Genomic DNA, 21,295 nt, shown 5'->3' on the forward strand with positions numbered 1-21,295 from the left:
ACACACCTGCCTGGAATGGACATGAACAACACATCTCGAAGAACAACAGTTATGAGAAAGTGAGTAACCTTTTTTTCCCCCATCTGGGCGGTGGCCCCACTGTTAGGCTACCCACACAGGTCAGTGGAGCAAACTTGCATTGGTAGCTACAGCTGGCCTCCTTGTGACGAGCCTAGGAGCCGGCACTAGCAGAGAGAAGGTACTGGAGCCATTGCTGCTTCAACTGCAGAGGAAGAGTCAGCAGGAAGGGGTCATTGAGCTGAAATAAAGACTATCCTGAACCACAGTCCACCAGACTGTTGAGCTCCCAGGACTCCAGCAGTGTGTGCTACGCATGCACACCTGTAGGGTTCCTCCTCCTTACCCGGACATGGCCCATGGGTTCTACACAGCGTGAGACCTTCAGGCAGGGCAGGAAGAGGACAGACTCCTGCACCCAGATCTCCTGTGTCCCAGCCCAGTGCCCTGTCCACTAGGTCACACTATCTGCCTGTCTTTCCCTATTTCAGATGGCAGGTGACCTTTGTGGGGAAGTATTTCCTTCAGACGCTGCCTGTGTTTAGCTGGGAGCTAGGGAGGGGCTCAACTGATACAGCACGCACACATCATACTGTGCCCAGTCACAACAGAGCAGAAACCCACCCAGCAATAAAGATGGAAATTAGCTTTCTCTGCTCAGCACTTGCATTTAAAGAGAAGAAGGTGGGGGGTGGGGGGAATACCACACTGCCTAAACTGGAAACATTTAAAGGTATAATCTCCTTGCTTTGTTAATTAATAGTGATAATCTGTCCCTTCTCCCACTTGTTTCCTAATTGCTGGTTAGTAGTTTTTGTTTTAATTATATTTTTAATTCACTCCTAATCAAATCTTGGCTGACTTGCTTCATTTATTTAATTATTTTTTGGGGCTGTATGTGTGCCTGTCTCTTTCTCTTCCCCACCTCCCCTCCCCTTCTCTCTCGTCTTCCTTCCTCCCTCCACCCTTCCCTCACTGTTCCTGAGCTGGACCTGATCCAGTAATCCAATTTGAATCCAATCTCTCAAGTCTGGAATTCTAATTTACAGATTGCAGAGAGGGAGTTGAACAATGCACACACACCAGGATGGGAGTTTATTGTCTAATCTAATCAGGGACAATCAGATGTTTGTAACAAGTCTATGAGAACTGTATTGGGCCCATTTGCAGAGCAGTGTAACCAGCCTTCTAATAACGCTAACACGATTTAGGGCTTTGTGCACTTTCATACAGATTATGTCGTACGTTTTCCTTTCTTCTTGTATGTATGCTTGGCAGAAGCCCAGCCCTGTTTGCTTTAAAACTTTGTAAGCTGCTTGGTGTGCTCTGAGGCTGCAGAGAGATGTGAGGCCGCACATCCTTCCATTGTGGTTTCTGCAGGGCCTGAGTGATGGTGCTAGTGGCACCAAGCGCCCTGTGTGTGGAAGAGACCGGAGTACTTCCTGAGCAGAGGCCTCTGCAACTCGCTCCATGTGGGTCTTACAAGCAGCCACAGCTGTGTGCCATGTCTGTCACTCAGGATACATTTGAGCTGCACTGCTGGGAAATAGGAGGCAGTAGGTCATGTATGGAGATACCTTATAAGTCTCTGCATTGAAGATACTTCCTAACCTTGTACATATGTGTATGAGCCCTCAGGCACTTTTGGCTGGGAGAGGATGTTGTCAGAGAATGAATAAATATACAATGGCCTTTTTTCTGTCTTGCTACAGGGCATGTAAAACCTGGTGCTTGGGTTTCGTAGATTTATTTGTTTTAGTTTATATGTAGAGTGTGCGTGGGCTGTGGGCTCCATCAGTGGTTTTCTAGTGGTTAGAGCAAAGGTTCAGAGGCCAGGGAAATGCTGTTTTCCCCTTCCTCAAGCATAACTGGCTAGCCTTGGGCAAGTATCAGAGTAACAGCCGTGTTAGTCTGTATTCGCAAAAAGAAAAGGAGTACTTGTGGCACCTTAGAGACTAACCAATTTATTAGAGCATAAGCTTTCGTGAGCTACGAAAGCTTATGCTCTAATAAATTGGTTAGTCTCTAAGGTGCCACAAGTACTCCTTTTCTTCTTGGGCAAGTAGTTACTTTGTCTCCTTGTGCTTTCCTGGTCAAATAAATTCTCTCTCCTCCTTTCTCTATTATCGCCACTAGTGTCCAGCTTTCATCAAAGAACTGAGCTGCCTTGGAGTCGGTCACTTACTGTGGGTCACTGCTGCTCATCTGTCTGTACTTATGGGCTTGGCTCAGGGATTTATTCTGGGCTTCTGTATTTCCTCATGCTCCTAAAGTATTTTCTCTCTGGTGCTTGCTCCACATTGAAGTCTCTCCTGAGACAGGTATGATGCAGGCAGTTTCAGCATGCTTCTGTTCATTGAACTGTCCTCAGTTGTAGGCTCTGAACTCCTAAAGTTGCTCGGGTGGGGGGGGCCCAACTGCATTTGACTTAGAGGGTTGCATTTTCTAAATTGGCTGAGTAAAATTTGCCCTGGCACCTTTATGCCTGGCGTACGCATACCTGAAAGCACAAGCCTCGTGGGTGCTGGATTGCACACATAAGCCTGGAGGTACAAGATAGACTCTAAGCTGTTTGGGGCTCTTTGCCTTTTCATTCTGGGCCTGATTCTTGTTTGCACTAAGGCTCGTTTACACTACTCTGGCAGCATGCAGGAGCCTTAAAGAGGGGAGGGGGAATTCTAAGTACACCCTCTTTAAGGCTCTTCACACTGCCACAGTAGTGTACAGAGGCTTCCTTAGGGTAAGTGAGAATCAGGCCCTATATATCTGTACTCTGCCTAGCACAACAGGCCCTGATTCCTCACTGGGATCTCTTGCTGCTACAATGCAGATGTAATAATGGGGTGTCACAAATGATGTGGGTGCATCTTACAGGAGATTGCACCCTGTGAACATTTGGCCCAAATTTACAAATTTTTTTTTTTTAAATCTTGAGTTAAAAAATGTGGGGGGCTGCAGTCCCCGGTTAAGCTTTTTCATTCCTATTGTTGCAAGAGCCCCAGAGACCCCTGTAACTCATAGAATAGAAAGAGGGGTAGTTTTTTAAAATTTTGCCAGTAATGTTTGGCTTTGTATTTGACAGCACTTTGCTGTCATACAGCCATCGCTGTCACTCTTTTTCAGGTTCCCCTACATAATTAGTGTTTCATGTTGTTTCTGTGGCTCTTTCTCCAGGGTAGTACCAGACTTTCTTAAAAATAGGTTTTAATGGACTGAATTTCAAGTTGGTAATATCCCTTTAAGCAACATAACAGCTATAGAATACTGAAGTGAACAACCCACGTACATTTAAAACCTGGCAAACCCTAGCTTCAGTTTCACTGTTGCTGTTTTTTTAAAAAAAGCCAAGAACATGAAGGCGCTTTTGTACAGAAAATACCCTAGAGTCCTGCGTAGTTATGAATATTCCCCTAGATGCAGATTGGCACTGAGCAGTGTTTATTAGAGAGGAAATTGGACATAGCCAGTTGATGCACTCTTTAGTCCCTGGAGACCTGGGTTTGCCTGGCTTAGGTTGTCGTGTAGTTTGTGGATGTTTGTCTTACCCACATTTACGCATTAGTGTTAATAAATGTGTTCATACTAGTTAATGTTTGTAAAGCACTTTGAAGACATAAAGTGCTCTGCAGAGTCAGTCATTTTCTGACCCAAAGCTTGGCATCGCTGGCAATCGCAGCTGCATCCCAGCTGGGAGTATATGCATGTTTAAATTCAGGACTGCTGTGCATGGGCAGAACTGCAGCCAGGATCTAGGTGCTTTGGTAGAGACATGTGGCATCCCAGGGCTGGAAGAGCCAGGGGTGCTGTCGGTCAAGATTGAGGTGCATAGAATCATAGACCATCAGGGTTGGAAGGGACCTCAGGAGGTCATCTAGTCCAAGCCCCTGCTCAAAGCAGGACCAATCCCCAATTTTTGCCCTAGATCCCTAAATGGCCCCCTCAAGGATTGAACTCACAACCCTGGGTTTAGCAGGCCAATGCTCAAACCACTGAGCTATCCCTCCCCCCCAGGCACAACTGTGTTGGAGCCTAGGACCTCCATTCCTGCGCCCTTCCTTTTTCCAAATGCAGCTTTAAAAGCCTCTGGCTCAGACACAGCTCTCCGTGCAGATCGAAGAACATACAAGGATAGAGGGGGTAAATAAAATTTATGGCTGTAGGTACTCAAATGCTCAGTGTCACCGTAAGAAATGGAGAGACCGGATCTAGTCAGGAAGTGAGGTCAGAGAATGGAGTTTCAGCTTAATTCTACACTAGATAGGCAACTTTATGAGCTGCCAGCTCAGTTAGAGATTGTAATTACTGGGGACATTTGTGCAGTTTTGGGGCATTAGCCTTTAGAGTCTTGAGAGCTCAGTTCAAATCCTGCCTTGTGGTCCAAGTGAAAGTGAATTTGGTGATCTCTGCTTAGGAGAGGTGCAGGACTGGAAGAGTAGGGGCAGGTGAGGAGCATTGATAGAGCTGTATGAGTGACCCCTGAATTGGCATAGCAGAGGCTGGTGCAGGTCAGGAATGAGAGAGAGCCTCAAACCTGCATGAAGGCAGCTTTCACAGTCCCTGTTATGTGGCTTGACTCTATGCCGCTGCCACTAAACTCTATATAACAGGCAGCCTGCCTCATCTACCCTCTCTCTCTCAGTGCAAGTGATGGGTGCCTAGGCTGCCCACACCTCTGTCTGCATCCTTGAAGCAGTGAGCGTGAAACACGGCAGCATCAGGCACAGCCCATAGCATAGAGCTATTACATATTCTCAGGGCAGCTGATGTCCATTAAACATTTGAGTGATATTGGAACAATGTACAAAATATCTACATTAGGTATCTAGCAAATCTTAATAAAAAAAAAAGCCGACAAGAATGTAAATTGCACATACAATTGCGATAACGAGCTGCAGATAACATTAAAGAGATCGTATCAATTTAATGCAAGTTTAGTGCCAAGCTCTGTGATCCGCTCTTTAAAGAGCAATCCTTGTTAGGCAGTGGAATTTCAGCAGGAAGTATGTAAATTTCCTGAGCCTTCTGTACAAGCCATCTCTAAACCTACAACCTCGAGCTTCAAGAAAATGTCTGCTTCCTGGGGATGAATGAAAAGCTGCCCAGTTGCCATAATAATGATATCCTCTTTGTTTTAAAATAGGCTTCCCAAGCCTGCTGGCCTTTGGGTGCCTAACAAACTAGAATTAAAAATATACCTTACCACAGAGGCAACCCAGCTCAGTAGATTACAGAACCATAGGAGAAATCTCGAGCAATGCACCTACCAGCATGTAATCATGTGACTACCCACATGGCAAGTGAAACTGATGGAAGCAGAAGTCCTTTCCCCAGGACCATGCCTCACCTGGACACTGGTCTCTACTGCAGAGTGACTGGATACAGTGGTCCTAGGCTTCATGCTGTAATATTAAAGAGCTTGAATCACATTAGCCAAATAATGAGGTAATGGGGTTACAGACACTACGTGGGCAAAGACATTGTCTGCAGCAGCGTGAGAGTAGCATTTGAGGGTAGATTTGAACAGTCCTATAACCCAGTCTAGAACTTGCAGATTGGTACTTCTATCTGGGCTAATGCTTACAACAGTCTCCCATGTCTTCTGGGCCAGCTGACCTTTTCCCCCCTTAAATCTCTTCTTTAGAGCCCATGATTTCCATCTTATAGTGTTTTGATTTCTCCATACCCATTGCACCTACTGAGATGAATTCAGCCAAATAAACCATCTTAAAATATTATTGTCTGAGCTGTGCAATCAGTCTTGAGCACAGTGTGACTCTGGTCCCCTTTTAGTGCAGGGCATGAGTTGCAAGTGAGATCGAGGGAAGTGATTATTCCCCTTTATTCGGCACTGATGAGGCCACAACTGGAGTATTGCGTCCAGTTTTGGGTCCCCCACTACAGAAAGGATGTGGACAAATTGGAGAGATTCCAGCGGAGGGCAACTAAAACGATTAGGGGGCTGGGGCACATGACTTATGAAGAGAGGCTGAGGGAACTGGGGTTATTTAGTCTGCAGAAGAGAAGAGTGAGAGGGGGGGATTTGATAGCAGCCTTCAACTACCTGACTGGGGTTCCAAGGAGGATGGAGCTAGGCTGTTCTCAGTGGTGGCAGATGACAGAACTAGGACTAATGGTCTCAAGTTGCAGTGGGGGAGGTCTAGGTTGGATATTAGGAAAATCTTTTTCTCTAGGAGGGTGGTGAAGCACTGAAATGGGTTACCTAGGGAGGTGGTGGAGAAATCTCCATCCGTAGAGGTTTTTAAGGCCTGGCTTGACAAAGCCCTGGTTGTGATGATTCGGTTGGGGTTGGTCCTGCTTTGAGCAGGGAGTTGGACTAGATGACCTCCTGAGGTCCCTTCCAACCCTAATATTCTATGATCTCTGCCTGCAATGTCTTCCTTTCCTGTCTCCTGTTGATAGTAATGCCAGTGCCAATCACTGGACAATCATGCGGCTTTAAAAATAATGTATATGGGTTTTTTTCTTTGCCTTCTAGATTTTGGTTCTTTAGGGATCATATTTTCAAGCTTTTTCCCCCTGCAATGAAGAGGGCAAGAAACATTTTTTTTTTTGCATGATACCTCCGCTTAATTTTTAATCACCTGACTCCAGGAGCTGCAGCTTTAAGGAAAATATCAAACATTGTGAGACTTGCAATAAAATCATAAGAGTTGGCAACACTGTATGACTTCACTTGGCCCTGTTGTTGCTGAAGCAGTGAGGTTGGTTCACACCCATTGCAGCATGAATGAATATGCATGCACACAATTAGCCTTGTTAAGCTGGACTCTGGAAACCATTTGTATTGCATAGCAACAACAACTTTATTGAACCTAACTTATGAGCAGTTTCACATTCTGACTTGCCAGTAGATGGCACACTTTGTATGAATGAATTATCTACATATAAACAGATATATCTCTTGTGTATACTATTGCCAGAGCAATCTTCACTACTCACTTTCCACACACATAAATGGAGACTCCCACAACTTTTATGGTTGCCATTAAGGTAGCTGGGTGAGAATTTAGATCTAAAGATTCAGCTTTGCAGAGGTTGTGGGTGGGAACTGATGGTGGTGGGGGGGAACCAAGTGACAATGTTGGGAGCAATATAAGCAGTATAAGTGCTAAATGTTACACAAGCAAAACAGGGCCAGCTGTGGAGACTTTGGAGAGTAGGTGTCCTGAAAAAAACCAACCTCAAGATAATATTTTTGCCTTTTCAAGCAACTTTCATCAAAGAAACTCAAAGCACTTCACAACACTCTGATGTGGTGGTTGTGGCTGACGATCCCTACTTTACACATGGAGAAACTGAGGCACAGAGCAGTTTCACATAGCAAGTGTGACAGAGCTGAGAGTAGAACCCACATCTCCTGAATCTCAGTGCAATGTCTGTAACCATGAGACCATTCCTCAAAGGTTATGACTAGAGATAAAATAGCAAAATTGCTGGAGGAGAATGATGGTCCAAAGCCGCCTCTACGTACTTTTTTTGTATCAGAGTCTGCTACAGGGCCATGGGTTTTAAATGTTGGTGGTCAACCATAAATTGTCTATTTGTATAATAGTGTCCAGCTGTTCTTTGCCTCCTCTGTACAAAACCACTGCTCTGCTCTTTTCTCTGCATGCTTTTGCAACCTGCTGGAGGATATGTGCTCAAGTGCAACTAAACGACAATTGAACAATGAAGATGGGGCTGGGGACATGGGCAGCCTCAGTCTAGGATGCCCGTAACATGATATTATGGTTGCAGGGATATATTGTATCTTGACTCCACTCGCAACTCTCCCATGGTCTCCCTTTTTTTAGCTACAGACTCACACATGTACGTTTCTTAGGGAAAACCCCGCAGTTCATCTCACTTTTAAACCGGTCACCATGTTACAGTACTCCCTGTTTCACTGATTGTATTACTCCAGCAGGGCCTGAACCCATTGGGCCTGCCATATACTGCTGTTCAGGTGTTGTCAGCAGCTGATAGATGAAGGGACTTAGGACAGCTTTTTCAAAACAAGTATGACTGATTGATCCATGGGTACATCACAAGTAGAGAGGCCAAGGTTAAAATAACAACTGCCTAACCACATGTAGTTTGCAGTGTTGTTGTCGTGTGGGTCCCAGAGTGTGAGAGAGACAGGGTGGGTGAGGTAATATTGTTTATTGGCCCATCTTCAATTGGTGAAAGAGAGTCAAGCTTCAGGACCTGAAGAAGAGCTCTGTGGAGCTCGAAAGCTTGTCTCTTTCACCAACAAAAGTTGGGCCAGTAAAAGATATTACCTCACCCACCTTGTCTCTGAGAGTGTGTGTGGCTTTAAATGGACACTTTTCTCATCCCTTGAAGACCTGGACTTCACAGATGTCGCTCTCCTCTCACATACCCAACACCATATACAAGAAAAAACTCGACTCTACGCATTCAGTCAGCAAATTGGACTGAAAATCAACCGCAGTAAGACAGATATCATGACCTTTAATATTGCCTCACCATCACCAGTACGGCTAGAGGATAATGTTCTCACCAATGGAGAAACATTCACATACTTGGGCAGCACCATCAGCCAGGATGGTGGAACAAGCCAGGACATCTGCAACAAAATCAGTAAAGCCAGGAACACCTTCAGGAACTTAAATACAGTCTGGAAATCATCAAAATACAGCACCAAAACTAAACTTAAGATTTATCAGAGCTGCCTACTTTCAACACTACTTTATATTGCAGAATGCTGGGGAATGAGAAAGCATGACATGTCCAAACAGTCTTCATTCCATGCAACCTGCCTCAGAAAAATCCTCCATATCTTTTGGCCCAGAACAATCTCAAACCAAGATCTATTGACACAGTGCAGCCAAGAGAATCTGAGCACCATCATTGCCAGGAGGCGTTGGAGATTGATCGGTCATGTGCTTCGGATGGACACTGATTCCATCACCAGAGTAGCAATAAGAGGGACACCTGAACGCAAGTGAAAACAAGGCCGCCCGAAAACAACATGGCAAAGAGCTGTGGAAGCCGAGCTGAAAAACCTGGGTCACAGCTGGGGAACCATTGAAAGATTTGCCAGAAACAGACAGGAGTGGAGGAGCTTCATCACTGCCCTAAACGCCAGAAGTGTAATAGGAACATGATGATGATGACCTTGTCTCTGAACACATAATGTTTACTTTGGCCTTGGCCTTTCTTTGCTAGCTCTGGGTAGGCTGCCAGACTTGGGGTGCGTCAGGCAGCCTGACCACGCAGCCTCTACCTCTACCTCTGATCCCCCCCCCCCCCACCACACTTGCTATCTCCCCTGAATTCACAGGCTCTCTTATTCATTCCAAGATGTGTTCTTCACGATTTTAAAGTTCCTTGGTCAGATTTGGGACCTTGTACCTCGTCCGTGTATTTCTTCAGGAGGGGCTGGCGGTAGCTTCCTTCGTATACCAGGCAATTGAATTAAAGCCACTGCTGAGTTCCTGGAAAGCTGGGAAAGCTCAAGCTGCACTTAACCCTTCAAGGTTCCATAGACCCAGCCCCACAATAACCTCTAACCATACAGAAATGTGTATAAAATTAGTCCAGATAATCCCCACATTGCTCATGCTTGAGTTTTCCCTGTGACATCACAGTGTCTCTGTCTGCCCCCTCCCACCCAAACTAGATCCTCAATACCACCCCATCCAAGCAGTTTTTATTCCTCGTACGTTGAGCAGCAGTAAAACCAAAGCTGTAATAGCAGCCCTGCTAATTATATCACTGCAGATTTATTTCATGGTAATATTATTGCTGGCCTCAGGCGTCACCGCTATCATCAGAAAACATCAAATGATCACAGCTCCTTAGCTGCCTCCATTAAACCTGAGCAGAGCGTCTGGTCCTGTTTTTAAGTTTGTCTTTTGATGAGAGCCAAGGATTGATGGGTTGGTGAACGTGAGGTTCACAGAATGTGCCCTAAAGGGATTCTTGCCTAGCTATAGCAGCCATAAGGCACAGATGGCTGAATCGCTAGTGGAATGCATATTTGTTTTGGGTGGCGGGGAGTTATTTTAGAGTGTGTGCGCCTTTTATCTCCTCCGGACAGGCCTTGCCCTCTCTCCTTACCTGAATACAGCATGGGCTATGCAGCGTACCACACATGCAGGGCTCGAATTGAGGGAGGATGGCTGTCCTACTGATTAGTGGAATGAACTGTGGAACTAGAGTGGGGCTGAAACTTTTTTTTTTAATGAAAAATGTCCTTTTAACTACACAGAAATCTTGGCAATTTCCCGCCCCCCCCCCCCATGCTTAATTAAATGCAGCAAATAGAATAGACTCGGAGGGACGTTTGTGTCATTAATTTCTGCCCCAGTGAGGAATCTATAACCCTCCCCCCTGCAGGTTGCAAGCTCTACCTACTCCTCAGCAGATGAGACAGTGACCTTAAACGACAACCTGGTTTGCTGTGATAAATGCACAAGGTAGGTCTAGAAAACTCTCGCCCATTTTGCTGCCAAGTATCCTTGATACATCCTGACATGCTGTTGTCCTGTGGAACTCACTCCCACGATAGGTCAGTGTGTCAAATATCATGGACGGTGTGTACAATGGACTGGGTGATTTCATGACAGCAGAAGATCTGGGTAACCAACGTTCACACTTCCAGGGGTCAGCTAATCACCCCATAATAAGAAAAGGAGTACTAGTGGCACCTTAGAGACTGACCAATTTATTTGAGCATAAGCTTAATAATAATACCCCATAATACTGCATATTGGGCTAAGTTCATTATGAGGGGGATTGTCATGTGACACTGATGCAATGTTTTGGTCATGCCAAAGGTGAGGTTCTTGTCTAGCCAGACCGCCGGTTTGATTCCCTGTGGGAAATCGGTAGAATGCCTGTTTTTGAATCAGCCTCTAAGGAAATGCTGAGCACAGTGCAGAAGCAGGACGATTATTTCTGATCTAAGGTTTAGCAAATGTCGAGAGCACTAGGTGGTAACTGATCAATCAAGGGTCCCTGTCAAAATCTATAAAAATAGCTCCGTTGGTGTTGACTTTACAATCTCTGGCTGTACAGGCTTCTTTCGTTACTGGGAGACAAGCTGAGGTAGCAGAATGAATGGGCCAAAAATCTTGACTGAGATGGGGGTCAATAAATTACATGCAGACAAAAGACGCTTTACGCTCAGACTGTATCAATCTCCTAGTAATTTCAGCAAAACAGTAAGAGCAGAAATAGGCTGATAATTATTTAAATTGAACTCTGAGCCTTGAATATTTTTCCCCAAGTAACAGCTCTTCAGCACTTGTCCAGATGAGTGCTAATTTATCCAAATGGAAAGGTTTATTAAACATGTCAGCCAGTGCTTTAGTAATATTTAGGACAGCAATTTTACTTTATTATCTCTTTTAACAAAAGAAGGTCCGGGTTGCTAGAACCAGGCTGTTCACTGAAATAATCCTACAGGGAATGTTGGAGCCAGTTCCAAGCAGGGAGACCTGTCATCCATGCCCAGTCATGACTTACATTATCACTGTTCTCATTCAGTTTTGCCTCTGAATTGTGTGCAAATCCGGGACCTGACTCGAGTGGTGTTAGGCACAGAAAACTCACATGGACTTCAGTGGTGTTGCAGATGCTCAGAGTCTCTCCAGATCAGCTATTTGGGGGTGTTATTACAGGCTGCCACTATTGGAAACACTGAAACGGGCACAAGCTCACACAGATTAAATGGCACCTTAGAGACTAACAAGTTTATTTGAGCATAAGCTTTCGTGAGCTACAGCTTACTTCATCGGATGCATTCAGTGGATGAAGTGAGCTGTAGCTCACGAAAGCTTATGCTCAAATAAATTCGTTAGTCTCTAAGGTGCCACAAGTACTCCTTTTCTTTATGCAAATACAGACTAACACGGCTGCTACTCTGAAACAAATTAAATGGACTCTGAATCAGGCTCTCAAGTCAGTGGGAGTCTTTCTGCTGACTTCAGTGGGCTTTGGATGAGCCCATAAAGAAATTAGTTTCACCTCCCTTCTCGTCCTTGCCATCTGTTGTTCTTTGTAGTGCCCCATTATTTACCATCTTTATTGTCACTTGTTTGAGAAACACAAACACCCAAAAAAGATCGAAGCCTACCAATGTCCGTCTTCTGTTACCAAAGGAAGTGAATCCTGTGGCTTGTACAGACCTGACCCTAATTGATACGCCTTTCTATGTTCACATTTTGTGATGATGTAAGCGAGTACACAGATGAATGCACAGGTAGGTAGATACAGTGTGGAGGTTTTGTGTGCTATGGCTTAACACAGGTAAGAATATAGATGCTTAGTGCAATAGATTCTGGGCTGATGGATCTACAAGCTGCTGATGCAGAGGTTTTTATTCATAGCTTAGTACCAGTCCATGGGTATTTCGTGTAATGTTGCTAAATGTGGGTAACTGTGCAGATATTAATTATTCAGTATAGAAAGGAGGCGACCCCTTTCTACATATGGTACAATGTAGTGATAGCTCATGGTCATTATTCTTTGTTGTTTGTTTCTTGCATGTTACAAGATCAGCATTCCTCAAGCTGGTCTGGGGACGGTCTCATCTTAGCTGAGATCTGTTCAGTAGATCTCTGATTTTCTTTGGCCACATAATTATACCAGGGTTCTCTCTGGTGAGCCACCCTATTGTGGTGCATTTCCTTTGATGCTCCTGTTAATATTCCAAATATATTTCTTTCTTTTGTAATTTGAGGGAGGGTTCCCTGAGCACAGTCGTCCAAGATTTTATTAAAGTGTATAATAAGTTTTCTCTATGTATATACAGTAACTACTCACTGAAAGTTGTAGTTATGTTCCTGAAAAATGTGACTTTATGCAAAATGATGGTAAGTGAATCCAATTTCCCCATAAGAATTAATGTAAATGGGGGGCGGGGGTTAGGTTCCAGGGAAATTTTTTTCGCCAGACAAAAGACATTATATACATAGACAGTATAAGTTTTAAACAAACAGTTTAATATTGTACACAGCAATGGATGATTGTAAAACTTGGTTGAGGTGGTGGAGTAAGAGGGTGGAATATTTCCCAGGGAATGCCTTACTGCTAAATGATGAACTAGTACTCAGCTGAGCCCCCAAGGGTTAATACGCTGTTGTTAATGTAGTCTCACACTCTACAAGGCAGCATGGACTGAGGCAGGAAGGAGGAAACACAATAGATGGAGGGCAGTAGCTGCAAATGCTTCCCTGCAAAAACTGAACATGATGATCAGCCCACGCTATCCAGCTGGAGTGCACCACTCTCTCCTCCTGACAGCACGTGCATGGCTGCACCAGTGCTAACTTTCCAAAGTGCTGGGGGGGGGGTGCATGAGAGAGAGAGACGTGCATTGCCCCTTTAAGTACACTGACTCCACTTCCAGTATGTTGCCCTTTTAAGTGGATCAGACAGGAAGCAACAGCTTCCAGCAAGCTCCCTCCTTTCTGTCCCTGAGCCCTGTCCCCCTCCTCTGCTTTGTGGAGTGCGGTACCAAGCGGGGGCGGGGGAGCAGGAGCAGGGGGACATCCTGATATCAGCACCCCTCCCCCAGCAAGCAGGAAGCTCCCGGGAGCAGCTCCAAGGCAGAGGGCAGGGCAGGAGCAGCAGGCAGCGGGAGAGGGACAGCTGAACTGCTGCTGGGCAGCTGCCGAGCCACATACCTTACAGGGAATTTAGGGGAGCTGATGGGGGGCTGTCCCCCCACTTGGTTCCAATCCCCACAAGGAGGAGGGGCTGCTCTTCCAGAGAATCCTGCAAGCGGTGGACAAAGCAGCCAGCTGCCAAACGTTGTTATAGGGGAGCACTGCACAACTTTAAATGAGCTTGTTCCCTAATAGATCAGCAATGTGTTAACCAGGACAACATTCAGTGAGGAGTTACTGTATCTCTGTGACCAAAATACTTGGATCTGTGGCTTCTTCCAAATATGTGGGTGGAGCTGGAGCTGTGGGTGTATATTGTTGAGCTACTGGAATGAAGTGGAAACATGTAGTTACTTTATATTGAAAATCTCTCCATGGTGGGGAGATAGTTGTAGTGTCTGAATCCTTTTCAGAGAATATCTTCCCCAGAGCCATCTTCTGTGGTGCTCTGAAATTCTGCTGTCTTCTAACCTTTTCCCCCCTCCAAAGAGACGGGCGGCCTTCCAGGGTCAGACTGTCGGACTTTTGGTGCTCTCCAAGGCTGATGTAAAACCCAAGCCTGCAAAATAATGAGGTGGAATTTTCTAAAGGGCTGGTGCTGGCTGGACTCTGCCCCCATTGAAGTCAATAGTAAAACTCCCTTTGGCTTCAGTGGGAGCGGAAGGTGTTCAGCACCCTGCGTGGTCTGGCTGTAGGGCAACCTGCCACCTGCTGAATGGACTCCGCTGTTGATATTCAGTACATTCACTAATAACCATGGTTCCCGATCAGTGCTCTGAGGAGTGGTGGAAAACCCCCAAGCGTCTTGCCAGTGTGCTGTAAGTGTTCCTGACTCCACATTTTTAAAAATAATTTCCATCCTGTTTTAAAATTCAGTGTTGCAGTGTCTGGAGCTCTGCCTTCTAGGAAGGGACTTGGCAGGAGAGCCTGGTAGAGGTCTATGTTGTAAATTCTTCTTGTGGCTGCATGGCTGCAGTCTATTTCTAACACAAAGCTTTTTGCATGGGGCTCTGATTTGCAGGGGATTTCTCAGGCTTTTAGTACTGCATCAGAAATGGCAGGGTACTTGGCCATGCCGGAGGTATGGGGGCAAAGGCTATGGGTGCTGTGACATGACAGTGATGTTGAATGGCCCAGAGGAGGAACTGATGGATGGGCCCTATTTAGACAGCCTGCAAAAAAAAACCCCAGCTCCTGAGTTCCCGATCCCTCACAGTCCTCAGAGACCCTTCAAGTAGGTGGAATATTCTTTATATGATTTAAAATTTAGCTTCATGTCATGTTTGGGAGGTTAGACTAGGTGATCGGGTGGTCCCTTGTGGCTGTGAACTCTGTGATGATTCTGGTTTCCCGCAGGTAGCCAGGAAATCCAGCTGAGGAGTGGCTGAGAGGAAACTTGTCTTTTCCATTTCCTCATGTAGACAGATATGAGGTCAAGGCATCCTGTGTCCTCCTACTGACCCCACCCACCTTTTGGGTCAGGATCCTACATATGCCAGGTACAAAGTGACCCACAGGACAAGGAGCACTGAGACTGTGTTTGCTTGGTTGGCTGTGCCTAGCAGCAAGCTGGCGATCTAAGAGGGGACCATGAGCTCTGTGTCACCTCAGACATGCCCATTCTCCTCTCAGCCCCTGCTTTTGAGAGTTAGGCAGCGGATGCCCAATGGGCTGGAGGAATGATTCCTGCTAAGAGTGGAGGATGATGTCTGGTGCCTACATATGCTTGTGTGTTGCCTCTACTCACACTTGGCCTTGCGCTCCTTGCTGCATGCCACACAAGAGCTTATGCCTGGGGTTTATGAGCTACGTGCAGCCAAGTGCATTTTTCTGCCAGGCCTCTCGAGTCCCTGCAGTAGCAGAGCTGACTTCCCAAGTGCAGTGCCACTTTCACAAACTATTTTGTGGCTCAGGTGACCCCTTGCTAATGAGCCCTGCTCTGTGCCATTGCAGTGATACCTGCCTGCTGGAACTTTCAGCCAGTCGGAACCCTCTCTTCATAAGGTCCGTTTTTATAAAGGTTTGTAATACATGGCTGCTGAAAACAGTTCCAGGGGAGTAGACAAACATAAAACCCACCTATTGCTATTGATTTTCCATCATGCAGTCCTGTCGCTATTTACTGTCTCTGGCAGCCCTTTGATAGGAATATGAAATTCTCCGAATAGGGAATAGAAATGAAAATCATTTAAAAGGGAAACACGCACCCTCTGCATTATGGGAAGAGCACGTTCTGAAGCACCTGCCATCCCAGGGGAATATACATCCTGACACCTCATTTAAAATAGAGAGAGATGGAAATGGAAAGATACAGGAAGGGGCCAAAAGGTTTGATATTCTTCTTGTTGTCTTTTTAAAAGTTTTAGCAAATAGAAATGAAACAAACTCTAGGATTCCATATTGCTGTTCCATACCCCTTTATTGCCACCTTACTCATAGCATAGGATTCCCTGCCCACCCTCCTGATGGTCATTTAGATTTTTCTAAAATAAATCCCAGACAAAGGCTATCCAGATGAAATGATGGTTCTGCTGTTTCACTGTGCCTTGGAAAAGGATGGATGTTTGGTGTCTGTATGAAGCTCTGTAGCTGTATTCTGGTGGCACTATGCTATAACTCCTCTGGAGAGGGGGACTTAGCTACAGTCTGTGTGTACAGATTTGCTGCAGTCGTGGTAGAGCTTTTCCAAGACAGGGCACTGTGTGGCTGCAGTGTGGTGATGGTGCGTTCCAGGAGTCCACAGGGACCTGTGTGACTGGATACAGAATGGCACAGAAGTCACTGTTGTCCAGGGCCCTGTGAACTCCGATTCAGTGTCTGCAGCCCCAGGGTTTGCCATTTCAGGTATCTGCTGCAGAAACCCTGCTCTTCTTTGCTTTGGGGACAGGTTTGCTGGCTCTGTCACCTCCCTTCAAGGTAAGGTGTAATCAAGCCAAAAGCTTTTGTATTCACAGATTTAAGATTCCCCACTTGATTGCCTGGTCAGCCCCCCACTCCCTGTCCCCAGAGCCAGAAGGTAGTCAGTTCCAAGCCCGTCCCAGCAGCTAGAAAGAGTCAGGTGGGAAAGGAGCTGGAAGGAAGGAGTGTGGTACCTTCACCCCAAGTTTTTTATCAAGGCTCCCTCCATCCCTTTAGTGGCAAAGTAATAAGAGGATCCTGTGTTGAACTGACAGCACCAGCATGGTCCATGGTGCTGCAGGATGTGGAAGTGCCTTCTGTGGTCGCAGCACTTGGTACTGTGGCCACAGAGCTGCATTTCTAGGGAAACAATCCTACTCTTCTCCTGCCTGATTTGAGGGGCCCACGAGGGGCGGTTTGCAGGCTCTGTACCTCTATCTAGCCTCTGAGATTCATTAGATTTCTTAACCACCCTCCTTCAACAATAAAGAAATTGATATAGTGATAAAAACGTTCGCCTGACTACTCAGGCTTTCATTGGCGACAAAGGCCCCAATCCGTCAAAGCACCGAATCACGTGCCAAACTGTAATCGCACAAGTAGTCATGCTGATATTGATAGGATTGTTCATGTCCTTCAAAGTGGGATTTTTAAAGGTACCTAAGGGATTGGGCTCCTCACAAGCCCTGGGGCAGTGGTTCTCAAACTTTTGTACTGGTGACCCCTTTCACATAGCAAGCCTCTGAGTGCAACCCCCCCCTTATAAATTAAAAACACTTTTAGATATATTTATCATTATAAATGCTGGAGGCAAAGCAGGGTTCAGGGTGGAGGTTGACAGCTCGTGACCCCCCACGTAATAACCTCACGACCCCCTGAGGGGTCCCAATCCCCAGTTTGAGAACCCCTGCCCTAGGTTGTTGAGCTCTAGAGGTTTAAGAAGATCAGAGTGTACTGTAGAGGCAGAAGGGGCCTCAAGAGGTCACCAGGTCCAGCCCCCTGTGCTGAGGCAGGACTGCACAAACCTTGGAAGCACCAAAGGATTTGAATTCTGTTCTGAGTTGTTCATTTACTGGTTTATTTTCATAGGTAGGAAGAAGTATAAAATGAGAAAGATAGGGAGATGTGGAGCTGAGCTGAACTCGTACAGCTTTTGGTCCTCCATTTTCCAGAGTGGACCAGTATATGCTGCAGGAGGAACATAAGTGAGGGTTTTCCTGGCAGGAGGTCATTCTCTAGCACTCTGCTTAGGTGCATGGGGCCAGATCTGAATCTGGAATATGGGAAACAGCTGCATTGACTTCAGTGGAGTTTCCTGCATTTGTACCAGCTGAGGACCTGGGCTCTGGAGTCTAGTGTACCTCCGTCCACAGTACAGCCTCACAGCTCTCACTACAGGTCTCTGCAGAAAATTCCACCCTTAAAATAAATTAATTACTGAAGCACTCTGCTGGATCACAAAGCCTAGCTGTACTAGGGTTTGGAGTGAGTGGCAGGTCTGGGTCACGTGCTAATTGGGTAGAGAAGCTCTGTGATGTTCAGGGTTGGCTTTTAAAGTGAGGGAATAATCCTTTGTGGCAGGGCTAGTAATGTGCCCTTCCTTGGAGAGATGTAACTGCAACAAAGCACTTGCTTTCTAACCTTTCCCCGGGATATCTGCAAGCTTTCTACCAGACTAGACTCTTCCCAGTGGCTGTAGCTGATGAGGCAAAAAGGAAGGGGACTGATTGGATGTATTATTGCAGAAAGCTGCTGGCTAATTTACCTAATCCTTAACACTGAGGAAAAATTCTAAAGTGCCTCTCTCATCACACAGCAGCTGCAATTTACATTGGAAGGGAGGTGTGTGTGTGTGAGGTTTTTTTTATGCACAGCTTGATTCCCTCCCTCCCCCCTGCCATCTCTTGTTTTGGGGGTTTAGAAAATATCCCACTTCCACTATTATTTGCTCCCGTCTCACTCTCTTCCCTGAGTGAGGGAGAATGATATGTTTTGCAGTAAGAGACCAGACCTCCAGGGACACTAGTTATTTCCCAGATAGAGGAGGAGCCATTTTGCAGACTCCTGGGAAGGTTAAATTTCCTTCCAAGGACTCGAGTGGTTGGAGGAGGATTCTCCATTAGAGCCTATACATTTTTAAAAAATAAATGTAATGATCCCTCCCTCCTCCATTGTTCATTTGCTGCTTTTGGGGCTCTGGACTGATTCTTGTAACAAGGTTAGGGCTCCCTCTTTAAAAGGCCTTGTATTTTCTGTAGGGATTTGGTGCTTGGGAAACGTATGCTCTTTAATGGGATTGTCCTTCTGAACAGAGATTGATTAAAACGGCCTCAGCTGCAGCCTCTGAACAAGAGGGACATGGCTGAGAAACAGCTGATTACAAAACAGGTTTGCCCTGGTGCTGAAACTTTAATGATTGGCGTTGGGGGGACTTGTTCACCCAGAACAGAATCACACATGATTCCTTCCAGCAGTTTGGGCTGGGGCTGCCTTTGTACTGTTGCTCCTTTTTGACCTGAACAGCTTGCCGGTGTTCAGGGGCTTGTAGATGGTTTCTGTTAAGGGGAGAAATTGTTGATAGGTATTTCTTTGGTGCAGTCCTGTCTTTTTAGCAAAGGCCTGGCATGCGGCCTGTGTTCTGGATTGGGGCTCCTGTTTCAGTATCTTACTCCAAAAAGGAGATTAATTGCTCTTACATTTATTCTGAACGAAGAGCAGCTATCATGGCCACCAGCTTCGAGACTTCACCCAAACTCTGTCATACCAGCGCAGTGCAGTGCTTGACTGGATACTGCAACCATTATGTAGCAGTGGCCATCTTATTCTGGCCCGGCTCCTTCATGCTACCCCTGAGACCTCACCCAGGCTTCCCCATTGTTCAGTTCTTCTCTTCTATTGTGTTCCCAGAGCCTGGTGCCCATGTGTGCACCATCTGCTCCCTCCCACTGTGGGTTGTGGGACTGTGCCCCTTCCATTATCCAGCACTGAGCTGTGTATCTGATGGGTACAGCGCCACAATGGCTGGGGACTGATGGTTCTCTGTAGCTGGGAATTAACCCATCTGGATGTGATAGAAACCACCCCTTCTATGTGACAGCAAGGAGCAAAGTGAGCTGCTGTGCTCTGAGCAGACAGAGAAGGTTTGCTGAGAGAGCAGTAGCAGAGCCAGGGACGCAGAAGGCTGTGTATAAGATGCCAGGTCCCAAATCCCCATTGAGCTGACCTGAAGAAAAGAACGCAGCCAATGACTTGTTTGCACTCCCCGAGGAACACCACCTCTCTGACTTTATTTTTAGAGCACGACTCTACGTCCCATAGAGCAATTCATGTGAGAGCTAAAAAAAAATCTGTTAAACTTCTTCCCATTAGGGTATAGCAGACAACCCAACCGGTCCCATTCAAACTGCTTTGGCAGAGAAGATGAAGCACAGATCAATGTTTTCTGCCCGCAAGATACTAGGCGACCTCTGTCAAGACACTATTACTGAGAAGCCCAATGGAAAGGAGAGAGTCAGAATGGTGAAATTATGCTGTACCAGACTGCACTTTCAGAAGAAGAATGAACAAAATAAAGAATTCAGTGAAACTAAATGGGGGCACGAGTAATGCCAGACAGTCATCAGCAATGCATTCAGAGCACAATTACAAACACAGGGAGACTGAAAGGGGCTACAGCTCCATCAGAGAGAGAATCAGTGCTGCTGGAATTGGTCATAGCCTGGGAAGAATACTGAGTGGAGGAAAGTGGACTTCATTGTATAGATTGGACAAAAAGACCCTGGTGACATGCTCTGCCAAAACCTAGGTGATTAATGGCTGGCTGGCTGCACGACAGAGCACACAAATGCACGCAGTGGTCATGCTGGCCCGGGTCAAGCTGAGAAAATGGGTAAATGAGTGCAGTGCTTAAGAGAGGAATGCTCTGGGGTCAGGTCCATTAGATAGCCAGGCTGCTAAAGGAATAGGTCTCTTCCAGGCATGCACTGTCCCTGTTTTCAGCAGTAATGTATGTAGTGGAGTGATGGGGATTGTCTTGTCCCAGGGAAGGTTTTATATGCTCTCTCTTCAGAACTGGAGAGCCATTCCCCAAGCCTCCACTTCCTCAGTTTAACTCAGAATTTGGAGAACCCTTTTATTCTGCTGTAGAGAATCCAAGACAGACCCAGCACATACCACTGTTATTAACTCTCTGAGGCTAGGCAGGTCCAGAAGGGAGATGGGGGCAGTTCTAGCTATCTGCAAAGAACAGCAAGGTGCTGCTTTATACAGACACAGGGCACAAACTTCATGGTAGTTTCATCCCAATCCGTGGCCAGATTCTTCAAGGAAATGCCTTAAGGTTTGGTCTCCGATGTCTCCTTCAGAGACCTTAAAGTGGTGCTCGATTCATTTCAACCTACTTATCGAGGCAGTGGATGAGTGTGATTTATGTCTAGGGCCCTACAAAATACCAGGCCACCCTTACTCCTGCGCTGCTGCTGGCAGTGGCTCTGCCTTCAAGCTGGGCTCCCGGCCAGCAGCCACTGCTGTCTAGCTGCCCAGCTCTGAAGGCAGTGCCACCTCCAGCAGCGGAGCAGAAGTAAGGATAGCAGTACCACAGTGCCCCCCTACAATAACCTTGTGACCCCCCCACCACTCCTTTTGCAGTCAGGACCCCTACAATTACAACACTGTGAAATTTCAGATTTAAATAGCTGAAATAATCAAATTTACGATTTTTAAAATCCAATGACTGAAAT

General features: G+C 46.1%; 1 protein-coding gene across 6 annotated transcripts in view; it reads left to right on the forward strand.

Moving 5' to 3' along the window:
- CACNA2D2 (calcium voltage-gated channel auxiliary subunit alpha2delta 2) overlaps nucleotides 1-21,295 on the forward strand; it is a 587,011-nt gene that overhangs the window by 145,809 nt on the left and 419,907 nt on the right. Inside the window, exon 1 of one of the 6 annotated variants that reach the window (XM_073352557.1) lies at nucleotides 10,440-10,463. The exons of the other annotated variants lie outside the window; for them this stretch is intronic. Coding sequence (XP_073208658.1) covers nucleotides 10,455-10,463 — 9 coding nt within the window. The 5' untranslated portion in view covers nucleotides 10,440-10,454. Of the gene's footprint in view, nucleotides 1-10,439; nucleotides 10,464-21,295 lie in introns of those variants that run through there. 6 annotated transcript variants of the gene reach the window in all.

The sequence above is a fragment of the Lepidochelys kempii genome, chromosome 7 (genome assembly GCF_965140265.1).
Source record: "Lepidochelys kempii isolate rLepKem1 chromosome 7, rLepKem1.hap2, whole genome shotgun sequence".
NCBI classification, from domain to species: domain Eukaryota; kingdom Metazoa; phylum Chordata; order Testudines; family Cheloniidae; genus Lepidochelys; species Lepidochelys kempii.